Below are 12,818 nucleotides of genomic sequence, written 5' to 3'. Positions count from 1 at the left end.
TCGCCTGCCTGCATCCTTTTCTTGCCTGCTACTGTATCATCCATGTGCCGTGGATGTGTGCATGCTGCTCAATTTATAGTTCAAATGTTTTAACTTTTTCCTTTTAAGACCGTTTTCTAATGATGTACTGCTCTCTGTCTTTCACAGATGTATTTAAGACAGACACCAAAAAGCAGTTTTAATGAACAGACGACAGCACTCTGGTCCGGGACACTGCCACACCTCACTGAAGCTCTCGTGTGTTTTAAGTTTCTGTCCTGTGTTACAGGAGACTAAAGCAAAGCAATTTAAAGAGACAACCATATGTTGTATGCCATCAAATGTGACTGCAACTCCTCAGTTGTTATCAGATGACATATTCTTTTTCTTGTACTTGTTCCATTGTGCTTTGCATAATGAAGGGATTATTTATTTTCCTAAGAAGCTTGTGCATCTGGATTTTGGGATGTTTCCTTATTTCAAACCTTGACAATCAGGCACACGGGGCCCCTTTGAAAAGATTAAATGCACATCCTTCACTAAGGCAGGTTTACAGTTGAGAACGACCTGCTTTATAAAGCAGCAGCAGTTCATGTCTATTGCGTCGCAGACTTCCCTTTAATAATAAAGGGTTGCTAATGACAATTATGTAGGTCTGTGTCTAAGATAACATCAGTTTGTGGAAATGTCCGTATCTAATGTTACCAATCAAACAGTGCTCGAAGCATTTTCACCACCGTCTCCTCTGAATATGACAAGCGTACTTAAATAATAATACTTAAAGATCAGTTCATGATACCTTACAATAATTTACTCTTAAATAAAGAAGAAGCTGTTTGTTATTTGCCACTGTGGTTTTCCTGTTGGTTCCCGTTTTATACATAATATATTTCACAATAACGTTTCCCTGTTGTGACTTTATGAATCAAATCACTTCGAATAGCCTCCCAGTATCTGTCCAACATGTACAAATGTTTATATCTTAATGGGAATGAACCCTGCTGTTTTGTATATTCCACTTCCTCATTTCATCAGATGAGAAGATGCTACTTTACTCCACCCGAATGGGTCAAACCTCGTCTCTGTGATTAAATGACAGATACAGTAAAACTTGATAAGAAACACAGGGGGAAATTATTTTTGCCTTATTTTTGTTAATGTCACAAGCACGCACTAGTTGATTGACCACGAAAGGTTTGAGCTGACAACCTAAAATCAAAACTGATCAGAGGATTCAACATGATTTGAAAAGTTGTACTTTTTATACACAAGTTTTGCTCACATGTTGAGTATTTCTGTATATTTATGCAGGTGAGTTATGATATGCAACAATGTTTACAATTCACTTCATGGATGTGAAGCAACACTGTGAATATTTCATCGACTTCTGATTCTGTATTTGAATTGCTGTGAAGTCTGTAATGAATTTTGTGCCCATTAGCCTACTTTTTTTGTTTTTTACTGAAGAAATGATGAGAGCTGTTTTTATTACGTCACCTGACAGACAGAGATTTAAATAATATCTTTGTAGCTAAGACTCAAGATTTGTACCATATTTACTTAGATAACCCAGATGAAAGTGTTCATATGGAGTGAGTATGCATTTCTGATGATGGTTTTGGAAGTTTTGTACAAACTGGAAATTTTTATATCTTGCCACGTGGTTGTTTTTGTCATTTTTATATGTTTGTAATGAATAAATTGTTTTATTCTGAAAGCACCAGACTGAGGGAATATGTTGACTTGTTTAGTGTTTTAAAGAAACACATGACAATGAACGCAGTTTCTCTTTAACTAACTTATGAAGTCAGGGCCTGTAGAGCCTACTTAAATCTGCTCAACCTACTTACCCTTTCCCATTCATTTACCTTCCTGCCTCATACCCCCCCCCCCCCCCCCCCCCACCCCTTACGAGGTTCCAACTGGACCTGACACAGCGCCTGTGAGGCTGTACTTGAGCATCCTCATTAATTCCCCCTGAATAAGACCAGGGATTATTGTTTTGTACATCCTATGGTTGTAGACGCGGCAGACAAGATCAGAAGCAATTTAAATGTACCTGCTGATCCTATAGTTTACACGGTCAGTGTTAGCTTTGAGCAAATGCAGAAGTGAGCTATCAAGGTAAATGGATAGAGACCCATGAGGCCCTCCGATGTGTAGATCTCTGGACATGTATACTTAACTAATACCATCAATAACACACAACAAGCCATTCGGTCTGGAACTAAAACATTTATTATGTTTCAAGTAGGAAGTCATTACAATACAGAGGTGTACATCACATGTCAACACCTACTTCCTCTATTTCTTTTCCAGCCTGACAATGTCACATCACTTGGTTGACATGCGCATGACATGTTTGACCATGTTTCCAATGCCATCAAAGATGTAGTGATAGTGATACTCCGTTTCCCACATGAAGGACGGGGTGCTGACCACTTTGTTCTTCTCATCCACAAAGGCTTCGTGAAAGAAAGGGTTAAGGTCAAAGCAGGAGACATTTCAGAACAAAAGCAAAGACAAAATGAACGTTAATCTGCGTAGATTTAGTTGAAGGAGTACTTCGCCCTCAAAATGACCATTTGTTTATTAATTGCTCACCTTCGTTCACCGTGGAGCCATGAAAAACAAAGTTTTCTTCCAAGAGTTCAATTGATATATATAAATGGTCATTGTGTGGGTGAAGTATTCCATTACCTGACATCGACAGCCACATAAAGACCTCTGAAAGGATATGTATGGCTCGCGGACATTGTGGCGAGCGCCCATGCTCTTCACAGCCTGCACCATGTTTGTGTGAGGCCAGTTCCCCCAGCGAGTGTTCTCGTCCCGCTCGTAGCCCATGGTCACCTCGATGCTGGGCAGCACGCGGCAGGCCAGCACAGGAGCCATGCTGGCCAGTCTGAAACAGGAGCAGACAGACAGATTCTTATTATTAAATGAAGATTGAGAGTTATTGATGCAACAATGTGTTATTTAAAGCCGCCACACATCTACAGCATGGACTGATGTCTCTCATTCTTCTGTTTGACAGATGTCGATAGACACAGACAGGAAACATGGGGAGAGATTGAGGATATTAACATGCAACAAAGGTCCCAAATCGAACCAGAGACGTGGAGAACGTGCACGTTCATCCTCCTTATAAAGACGTGTAGTTTAGTATGTCCTGCATCGCTCCTCTTAACGTGATCCTGAGCGGAGGTCTTATCAGCCAAAGTGAAAACACCTGAGTTGGAGTGCTGTGCCTTTAAAGAAATACAGGTGCTGTTTTATGGGTACACTATAGTTAATGAAGATGTCACACACGCAATTAATTTGTGTCTTATATACACATGAGGTAAAGGAGCTGCAGCTGGAGAGAAGTGTTTGAGTTTTCCACCTGGGGCTAAATTATTGCTCTGATTCTAAATTTATACATCGCTTGTTTTGTCGACAGATCAGTTAACAACAATTACAGCTCTGAGAAAACAGAACAATGGAGGGCGTGTGTATCTGTCTGTGAGTCACAGTAATAGTGATACTGACTCCTGAATTAAACAAATATTTGTATTCTCAATACTTTTTTCTTTAAAGATTGAAACCCTTTGTATGCATTGTGGCAATAGGAACGGATTACACATGTACTATAACTTAAATGATGGTCGGGTCGAGGTCAAAACTCAACATACCTTTTAAACCTGTGTGTAATCCTGCATTTCCTGTCACCTCAGACCTGCCATCCTGCACGTGGCCACCAGGTGTCCCCTCCCCTCAGCCTGTCACCTGTCTGCATTCCTAATGAGCCGCTCATGACCCTGACACTCCACGTGCAACACGTAGTAGCCAAAGGACGAGTCACAGGTAAAATAATGTGCTTATTATGTCTAGCTCGCTTTAACTTGGCTGTAACCTTTAGGATTTGCCCGGTCTGACTTCCTTCACGTTGCCTAATTTAAGCTTTCCACAGCTGCTCATCCTACTAAATCTGCTGTGACCTGCGGGAGACAGCGTGGTGCATCAACTTACACAGTTCATAAAGCAGTTGTTTCCTCTCTGACAAAGATTGTGGTGTTTTTCTTTTCTTTGTTTCTTTCCTAGCTTTACTTCAGATTTGTTATTACATTTTCAGATTTAAGATGTATTTGTCAGGAAACACTGACACAATGTGAAAGCAAATACAATTTAGATTATTCAAGCAGCCCTAGTAATGATAATAACCCTGTCAGTGATAGGATATATTTCATCCAGACTTCCTAGGTGCAACATTTTAGAGTAGAAAAGTACCTTATTACTATTCTATCTAGAAACAGCTAGGTATTCAGGTCTGACTCTTACTAAAGCTTCTCCAATGTCCCAATTCCATTACAGGGATCGTTTAAATCTTGTGCTTATCTAGTTTAATGCATCTTTAATGTAATCGGGTACAAATCAGCCACAATGTCACACACTGCTGCCCTAAAACTTCACCTGTTTCTTGTGGAGTTACAGTCTTGCTCCTTCCTGCGAGATTGAACAGCGACTAAAGGATACATACCCAATAGGCTTGCGTAAGCGGTGGAAGTCTTTCAGCACCCTTTCCACATCACTTTGCAGCTTGCAGTCTTTGCCGTCCTTCACAAAAGAGGATCTAAGGATTTGAGAGTTATATCAGTGCTCCATCTTCGTCACAACAGGTGTATCTCTCCACACAGTGTCAACCTGATTACTTTATATTTCATTATTCCTCACAGATTCTTGGTGATGCCGTAACCTCCAGGAAAGATGATCGCATCAAAGCTGTTGGCGTCCAGCTTGGACAGGTCTTGCATTTGCATCATTCCTTGACCATGACTGAAGCGAGCTGACTCCATCATCATGTTCCTATGTGACGGCCAGAAATAATCATAAATACTACCTTATGGAATTAATCAAGTCAGGTGTATAAACAACGCTAAACAAGCCACGGGACCCGTCTATGAGCCTGATCCATCTGAAAGTGTATCAGTGTCCCCTAACAAGCCTACCGGTTCTCGCCAGAGCCAGGCTGCTTCTTCATGTGGTCCATCACGTGCGTCTGCTGCTGATTTGGAGCAAACATCTGGAAGCGAGCCCCGTTGCGGCTCAGGTGGTACATGGTGCTGAAGACAGAGTTGTAAATGACCATCTTTGCATGGAGAAATACGCTCATGCAATGAATGTGAACTGCTGATACTCACTACACTCCCTCGTGGACGTCAGTCCCGTCGCCCCAGCCACATCCTGAGAAAACCTGCATTACATTGTGACACACAAATAAAAGTAAATGAATAATTTGTCTCTTTCTTTTCCACTGTTCCATATTGATATGTTTTACTTACCACTGCAATATTGGTATTTCCCCAGTTTCCATGGTCACCGTGGTGAACAAAGCAGGCCGGCTGGCGAGCGAGAACAGTCAGTGTCTGTTTTGACAGCAAAGTCCTGGATGCCTGCATGATTTAGCTTCAATCTCACTGTCTTAGGAGTAAAAGTTAACCACAGAGCCCGTAACGACTTTGAATGGAAGTGATATTGCATCTTGCTGCGCCTGTATATATACCAGCAGTATCTGTGAGCAAGTGACGTTGCAAGGTAAGCTCTACTTTCTGAGAAGAGCCGTTTGCTTCTATGTCTTCCCAACACTTCTCAACACGCGTCCCTACTAATACCTTGTTTATTCAGCTCATTTCATTAAGTCATTTGGCTAGTGAGTGACATATAACCTTCGGTAAGTTTAAACATGTAGTGATTTAACCCATGAAGTACAGTATCTTGACCCATACAGCATGGAGATGGAGAAACCTGCAGAAATAATGCAACATACATTTTGAATATAGTTTAATATGTGAGGGCAGTTGACTGGTAATAACTTTCACACAACGCGCTGCATGCATGTGCTTGAAAATGCTTCTTACTGTATTTTTTATATACAGGCAGCCGTGGATGCAAGGCCTTTATACAGTACAAGACATACTGTATGCCCTTTAAAGTCCATTAGGATGTAAGGCTCTTACTGCTTTAATGCCATGAGTCTAGACAGTAAACCCCAAACACCCTAGTCCGACGGAAATGCCAAAGACAATGTGCTGTTAAATTAAAACTACAGCTCTTACCTAAAGTATAGGCTGCATTTGGTGGAGACGTAACGAGTAAAGAACCTAAGATTCAGTGTAAAGATGACAAGCATGAGGAAAAATATGGCATTCATTTTTATTATGACCACTTTTTATGTAGAAACAATCAATATTTACATACTAGTGATGAAAAGTATATGATGACAATTTGAGGAACAAAATGCAGAAATGGAGTAAACAGAACAATATACAGCCAACTAGTCACCACAACCATCACAACGTTAAGCCTCCGCTGGCACCTTGTGTGAGATGTCATACGATTCTGCCTGTAGAATAAAAGTTTGCACATGAGAGCTCATGCATAAAAATAAAATCACACACATACTGAAACGTTCACGTATGGTAGTCAAAGTACAAATAAGGTTTCTTCTTAAAATCAAATACAAGAAACATGACACGACCAACTTATGCGGTGACGCTCCCGTTACTAAATGTCTCGTATTGTGAAACATACGTTTCTCAATTTTTCCGTGGCTGCTAGCTCTCAACACGATCCTTTTTAAAAACACCACACAGACAGGTCTCACATTTTTAGACAATTTTCTTGTGTTATTTCAAGTAAAGATGTGATTAAATAAGACTAAACCAGTGACAGGCGCCTACAAAGCAAAAGAAAGGAAATAAGACACAGCACAGACAACTAAATAAAAATAAATAAGGTCCATTTGATACTTTATATGAAAGAAATTTCTAAATCAATCTTCTCAGTGTATTTCTGCATTTTTAATGAATAAGGAAAGTAAAATCATACACACGGCAAGCATATCAAAAATTAAATCAAAATGGTGCTTAACAAAGCTCCATTCACGATCCAACCAAGAGCAACACAACCGCTGACAATCTGCCGACAGCCCAGCCTCAATAATTGCCACTGATCAGGCTGAAGCTGTTTCATCAAATACTTATGATGAGCCATGTTGAGCACTCCTTGCAGTTTAAGTTTCCTTTACATGTAAGAACCAAATCCTAAAAGCCATTTACATGCAAATCACTAACAACTTCAGTGGTGAGACATGTCTGCCACCACTAAAGAAAGCTTTCATGCACCCAAGCTGTCAGTCAAGGAGTTTGTGCACAAACTGTGCACGCTGTGTTCATTATGGAGAGTATTTGCAAAGATATCCATTTGATAAAGAGTGGGGTTTGCTCATCAAGCCAATAGCCGTGCTGAGAGATAAGCGAGTGTTAACAGGGCCAGTCTGGCAGCATTAGGGCGTATAGGCAGGCGGCGGCTGAAACTGATTGGCAATGTCATAATCAGCAGGAAAAGTTTCACTGCTATCCTCCATCTCAGAGAGCAGCTCTAAAGCCTGCTCCTCCTCCTCGGTGGGGTAGTGGCGCAGGAGGTTTGCTGCTGTGGCGAGGATAGAGGCTCCGCCTGCCCCTGCCACCAGGTAGAAGCTGATGGCAAAAGTGACGTATATGAGAGAGCCGTGGTACTTTTTGTGTTGCTGCTGTAGTGATAAGATGAGCTCCGAGGCCCAGTAGCAGAATCCAATGACCGTGGCACACTGCAACACTGATGAGACAAAGGAAACAGTTAAGTAATCAAAAATTACAAACTCCCTTTTCTAAAAAAAATATAGAAATAACCCCAGTGTGACAGATTAATACCTGTGAGAATATGTGCAAATGCATATCTCCGTGTGATCTTCAGAGCGGGGTGCTTGGGTCCAAACACATCCAAGAGGAACGCAGTCAGGCTGCACAAGATGCCCAGGAAACAGAAGGCAGCGATCACCCTCATCAGCAAGATGGTCTGCGGGTTCACACAGTAATCTGGAGGAAACAGAGCCATCACATAGCATTACAAGACGTGATCTACCAGATTCATCTCTGCTGCAGGTGTGAATGCACTTGTGCTGGTCCTCACCGTCCAGAAGCTTGGGGTCAATGTACCCCAGGACATCTGCCACCCCCAGCTCTTGTCTCTGACAGGTGCCTCCATGAACCCGGAGCCAGGCCGGTTCCGCCAGAGCCGTGCACAGCGCTGTGATGGACAGAGCTCCGGGCAGAGCCGACACCAGGCTCCGCTCCGGCTGCTTGGGCAGGGAGGTGCCTCCTCTCCTCCTCCGGCCTCCAGGAACAGTAGAACCCGGCGGGGCATACATGGTCACCCGATCTCCTTATCGACTATAGTAGTGTTGGATTCCCTTTATCGTCAGAATATGTGGCAGCACTAAACGATCCGTTAGTAAAGTCAGACAACTGACTGGTCAAAATAAAAACTGTTAGCCGGTACAGCTAACGTTACCTGGACGATGAACGGATGACAACGGTCCTGGCGCTTTGTTCAAGCCGTATCTAATGTTTCCAAACGACGGTTGACCTCAAACCTATCTGCTTGATGTAAACAGGATAAGTATTTGAGTGACGGGAAGACAATGGACAGATGGCCTTCAGGCCTGTTAGCTATGTTGTTAGCCTGTGAAGCTCGCTCACAGCTGACGCCAAATGTCGCCAACTGTCATAACAAAAAGAAACTTAAAAGAAACAAATCAGATGAACGATAACCTATTAATGAATCTAGAAAACTACTCTGGAGAAAAGAGCCCTCAGTTTGATACAGAAAACAAAGACAAAACAAAACAAAAGGCAGCTTACGCTGACTTCCTGTAAAATATTAACTTCCTTGTTCACAACATTCTTCTTCGTGGCTTCAATAGGAGGCTGTCTAAACACGAATGTGGATCAGTGCTTCCACCTATAGGTGACACAGAGAAATATATATATAAACAAACACAGAGACAGGACGTGGGGGTGGATCTAACTGGGCCCAGCAGTAATGTTTTTAATAATGTGACCATGATTGAACTCAAAGTTGAAGCCCACATCTATTTTGTTTCTATTGTGTCAGTCATTAAGGAACGTCGCTTTCCATTTAACAATTAAGGCTCCTGTTTGGAGAACTGTACTGACTATCAACCACCAGAGAGTGCAGCAAAGCAAAATATGTCAGGGGGACAATCACCATTTGGGTGTATGATAAGGAAAACAAGCTAAACCTGGAGCAAACCCTACTTGAATTGTTTTAGTGAAGGAATCCTTTAGGGACTTTTAGATAGATAGATACTTTTATACATTATATACATAATATATGCAAATATATTTGGGGCTGGATGCTCTGCAGCTCTTTCTCAGTAGGTAAATTAACTGCTCATTTGAGGATAGTAAAAACCAAGTTATAGAAAGTTATAGCCTTCAGAGTTAAAAATAATAATTTTGTATTTGCATCCAAAGTTACAATATGTTATCATCCAAGTGTACTGTAAAATAAAAAGTTTTAATTTTGTATTTAAATGTTAATGTTTGTTTCTCGCACCCCTTATGTAGGTTGTCATGTTTTGTGTTACTGTGTATTATGGAGAAAATAAAAATAAAATAAAAACACTGCAAAAATAAAAGAAAAAAGAAGAAGAAGAAGAAGCCCCACAATGCATCGCGTACAGCACCGGATAAGCAAAGATGGCGGCATTTCCGACATGGTTGTATTTGTGAACTGTTGTACTTTGTTCTGTAGTGCAACAACTACACTACAGCAATAACACTCCTTTAAAACAATCTCTTCAAGTTGATTCCTGTTGCTTTTGTGAGGGTTGTTAAAGTGCGTCGGGGTGTGAATCAGATAAATCTCGCGCCGGTCAGTTAACTGTCAGCTCGGACATGAAGGAGGCTCTGACCCCGGTGCAGACGCTGAACGCACACCCGGACTCCCGGTGCTGGTTCGTCAGCTGGAGCCCGACCGGGACGCTGCTGGCCTCATGCGGGGGCGACAAGGCCATCCGGATATGGGGACGAGAGGGTGAGCTCCAACAAACATAATCTGAATGACAGTTAACTTTCTAAACACTATGTTGGTACCACGCGCGTCTACTGATGACCATGGGTACATTGGGCATTACAACTTTTAGGAAGTAACGTTAATGTCATTGCTCAAACTATAGTTATAAAAAGTCTTCTTGGTTTGCCATCACACCCTTCATTCTCCGGCTGATCCATAAAGTTAAATGAAGATAAGTACTTTTTATAAGTAGTGAAAACACTAATCTTTCCCATGTGTAAAATGTAATATAATGTGATTATTATGAGTAAAATAATACTGTCATTTAAGTGGGATATTGTCCTTTTTTAGACCTTGGTTTGTTATTCATTTAGGGGATTATAATCCAATTTAATAATCTAAATTACATTTCATTGGTACAGGTTAGGTGCCGCTGTAGCATGTATCATGTATCATGGTATATGTCATTGTACAGTAAATTGGAAATTATCTGGAAATTTGGCAGAGAAAACATTTGTTAGATACAATAATTAGATAGGAGTGTCTGTTTCAAGATTCAAAAGCTTTATTGTCATGTGCACAAAACCTACAGTTTTGTTGTTGTGGCAATGAAAATCCCTCCAACAATGCAACATACAGTATGCTTTAGACATAATAAAGAAATAAAATAGTGCAATAGACATGATGGTGCAAGTAAAATGCAGGAATAAGTCAAATATATATACGTACAAGATGAAGCAGAATGTAAAATAAAAGATTCTGTACAGTGGAATAGAATACTGTAAGGTATAAATATGTGGATATGAACAGATGTAAGTAATGACAGTTTATTAAATATCTGAATTAAAGTTATACCTTCTTCAGAATAAACGGTGACACTGATCCTGACCTCCTCTTGTTGTAGGTGACTCTTGGATATGTAAGACTGTGCTTCAGGATGGACACCAGCGCACTGTGAGGAGAGTGGCGTGGTCTCCCTGTGGGAAGTATCTGGCCTCAGCCAGCTTCGATGCAACCACATGCATCTGGAAAAAGAAGAACGATGATTTTGAGGTTAGATGAGATGTTTAATCTTCACTTCGAATATGCTTTACTTTTATTGTTTGTAGATTTCACCTATGTTTTTCATCTTGTCTTCTAGAGTTTGACTGTGTTGGAAGGACATGAAAATGAGGTCAAGAGTGTGGCGTGGGCCCCTTCAGGGAATCTGCTGGCAACATGTAGCCGAGACAAGAGTGTCTGGGTTTGGGAAGGTGTGTGTGAACAGTGTGTGTGTGTGTGTGAACAGTGTGTCATCACCTCAGATGCATGGCACGAAATCAGCAAAACTCCTTATCTGTCCCTCTCCACATGTCTATGGAAATGATCTCTTTTCCTTTTGTGTTCCACAGTGGATGAAGAAGACGAGTACGAGTGTGTTACCGTCGTGAACTCTCACACACAAGACGTCAAGCATATTGTGTGGCACCCGAACCAGGAAGTAGGTTACCCTCTGCTCGATATGAGGAAAATAAATAAACAGATATTAAAGTGTAGGCAGTTCAGCTGAAATACAACACAAAAGGCACAAATAATATATATTTCCTACTCTTTTAACTCTCCATGTATTTACCATGTGTTTATACAGCTCCTGGCCTCAGCCAGCTACGACAACAACGTTTGTATATACAAGGAAGAGGATGATGACTGGGAGTGCAAGGCCACCTTGCAAGGACACACATCCACAGTCTGGAGTTTGGCTTTTGATGCAACTGGACAGCGGCTGGCCTCCTGCAGCGACGACCGCACCGTGAAGATTTGGAAGGAGTCTCCAAATGAAAGCGGACAGGGTGAGTTGTTAGTGGTAGTAAGCGTCAAGTTGTGAGCTTCCACATTATTGCAACTACGCAAACGATTTATTCAGCAGGTGCCGCAGTAGATATTTCTGATGACAAATTGTGGTTTAGTTTGTACAACCCTACATTTATTGCACATTTTTTATCAAAGTGCATAAAAAGTATACATGTTTTATCGACTTTCTGCTTGTTAAACAGGAGACGTGTCGTGGAAGTGTGTTTGCACTCTGTCTGGATACCATAGACGAACAGTGTATGATATCTCCTGGTAAGACTTCATTTATTGTAATGAGCTCAATGCACCCTGAGCCGTGTTTGTACCCTCGGCTGGTTTAAAAATGTTCTCATCACCGTTTGTGTAATTTCGTGGCGCTTTCTCTGCCACGTCATGGATTGCAATACATTTATTTTTCTATATTATAGGGAAAATTTGTCATTTTAGGGTGTTGAAATTTAAATATTATGTTGAGTTAGTCCAGAAAATAAAATGTGTTTTCAATTCAGAGGACGAGGACCATAGAAGGAAGTCTAATTTTAAGCATCAGTGTGCACCGATTACTCTGGAGAATGGTTTAAAGAGTTTTAAAAAAAGGACATTGACCTCTCATCACTGTCACCTTAAGTTCAAAACAGTAACATCCATCTCTGTTCAGGTGTCGGCTGACGGGCGCCCTGGCCACTGCCTGCGGTGACGATGCAGTGCGAGTGTTTAAGGAGGATGAGACGGCCGATCCGGAGCAGCCTGTGTTCTCGCTGGCTGCTCAGGTGACTAAAGCTCACAGCCAGGACGTCAACTGTGTCACCTGGAATCCAAAGGAGGCCGGACTCCTCGCCTCCTGCAGCGATGACGGAGACATCACCATCTGGAGGTTCCAAGAGGAAGACTGAACGCTGATCAAACGCAACGGCTCTCGCAGAAAAAAAAAACAGTTATTGCAAGCGACACGGGGAGCTGTGTGGTCACCACACGTAATAATGTTCAGTCATCTTTCACGCGTTTGTGAACAGATGCTTCAGCACATCTTATGCTTTGCGAGGCTACATATTTCTTTTACAGCTTAATTAAAAATGTATTTCATGATGTTTCTATAAATGAATATAAAAACA

At 41.5% G+C, this 12,818-nt stretch overlaps 4 protein-coding genes across 4 annotated transcripts in view; 2 read left to right on the top strand and 2 right to left on the bottom strand.

Moving 5' to 3' along the window:
* The window catches only part of igsf9b (immunoglobulin superfamily, member 9b), a 28,667-nt gene extending 26,977 nt beyond the window's left edge, over positions 1–1,690 (top strand). The window contains exon 22 of the mRNA XM_029440635.1: positions 148–1,690. The gene's annotated coding sequence lies outside the window, so the exon portion shown is untranslated. The remainder of the gene's footprint in view (positions 1–147) is intronic.
* A 522-nt stretch (positions 1,691–2,212) lies between these two features.
* On the bottom strand, positions 2,213–5,470 carry gatd3l (glutamine amidotransferase class 1 domain containing 3, like). Its single transcript, XM_029440103.1, has 7 exons — positions 5,301–5,470; positions 5,160–5,212; positions 4,968–5,081; positions 4,693–4,824; positions 4,499–4,591; positions 2,719–2,884; positions 2,213–2,448 (listed from the first exon to the last, which is right to left on the bottom strand). The coding sequence occupies exons 1-7, from the start codon at positions 5,415–5,417 to the stop codon at positions 2,314–2,316; spliced, it is 810 nt and encodes a 269-aa protein (XP_029295963.1). The 5' UTR covers positions 5,418–5,470; the 3' UTR covers positions 2,213–2,313.
* A 685-nt stretch (positions 5,471–6,155) lies between these two features.
* On the bottom strand, positions 6,156–8,791 carry tmem127 (transmembrane protein 127). The gene is made up of 4 exons (XM_029439150.1): positions 8,350–8,791; positions 7,969–8,228; positions 7,710–7,874; positions 6,156–7,614 (listed from the first exon to the last, which is right to left on the bottom strand). The coding sequence occupies exons 2-4, from the start codon at positions 8,204–8,206 to the stop codon at positions 7,304–7,306; spliced, it is 714 nt and encodes a 237-aa protein (XP_029295010.1). The 5' UTR covers positions 8,207–8,228; positions 8,350–8,791; the 3' UTR covers positions 6,156–7,303.
* A 728-nt stretch (positions 8,792–9,519) lies between these two features.
* ciao1 (cytosolic iron-sulfur assembly component 1) lies at positions 9,520–12,818 on the top strand. The gene is made up of 7 exons (XM_029439149.1): positions 9,520–9,897; positions 10,781–10,929; positions 11,018–11,129; positions 11,268–11,356; positions 11,504–11,705; positions 11,910–11,979; positions 12,365–12,818. The coding sequence occupies exons 1-7, from the start codon at positions 9,759–9,761 to the stop codon at positions 12,597–12,599; spliced, it is 996 nt and encodes a 331-aa protein (XP_029295009.1). The 5' UTR covers positions 9,520–9,758; the 3' UTR covers positions 12,600–12,818.

Source organism: Cottoperca gobio, chromosome 9 (genome assembly GCF_900634415.1).
Source record: "Cottoperca gobio chromosome 9, fCotGob3.1, whole genome shotgun sequence".
NCBI lineage: Eukaryota > Metazoa > Chordata > Actinopteri > Perciformes > Bovichtidae > Cottoperca > Cottoperca gobio.
Note: the sequence above shows the minus strand (reverse complement) of the source record. Positions and strands in the feature narration are given on the sequence as shown.

Coding starts and splice junctions, on each gene's coding strand:
- ciao1 (XM_029439149.1), top strand. CDS start 9,759: ATGAAGGAGGCTCTGACCCCGGTGCAGACGCTGAACGCACACCCGGAC. Junction 11,130..11,267: donor GAGTGTCTGGGTTTGGGAAG/GTGTGTGTGAAC, acceptor TGTGTTCCACAG/TGGATGAAGAAGACGAGTAC. Junction 11,357..11,503: donor TGTGGCACCCGAACCAGGAA/GTAGGTTACCCT, acceptor GTGTTTATACAG/CTCCTGGCCTCAGCCAGCTA.
- gatd3l (XM_029440103.1), bottom strand. CDS start 5,417: ATGCAGGCATCCAGGACTTTGCTGTCAAAACAGACACTGACTGTTCTC. Junction 5,213..5,300: donor GAAATACCAATATTGCAGTG/GTAAGTAAAACA, acceptor AATGTAATGCAG/GTTTTCTCAGGATGTGGCTG. Junction 2,885..4,498: donor CGCTTACGCAAGCCTATTGG/GTATGTATCCTT, acceptor CTCCTGTTTCAG/ACTGGCCAGCATGGCTCCTG.
- tmem127 (XM_029439150.1), bottom strand. CDS start 8,206: ATGTATGCCCCGCCGGGTTCTACTGTTCCTGGAGGCCGGAGGAGGAGA. Junction 7,875..7,968: donor TGACCCCAAGCTTCTGGACG/GTGAGGACCAGC, acceptor TGTTTCCTCCAG/ATTACTGTGTGAACCCGCAG. Junction 7,615..7,709: donor ATTTGCACATATTCTCACAG/GTATTAATCTGT, acceptor TTGTCTCATCAG/TGTTGCAGTGTGCCACGGTC.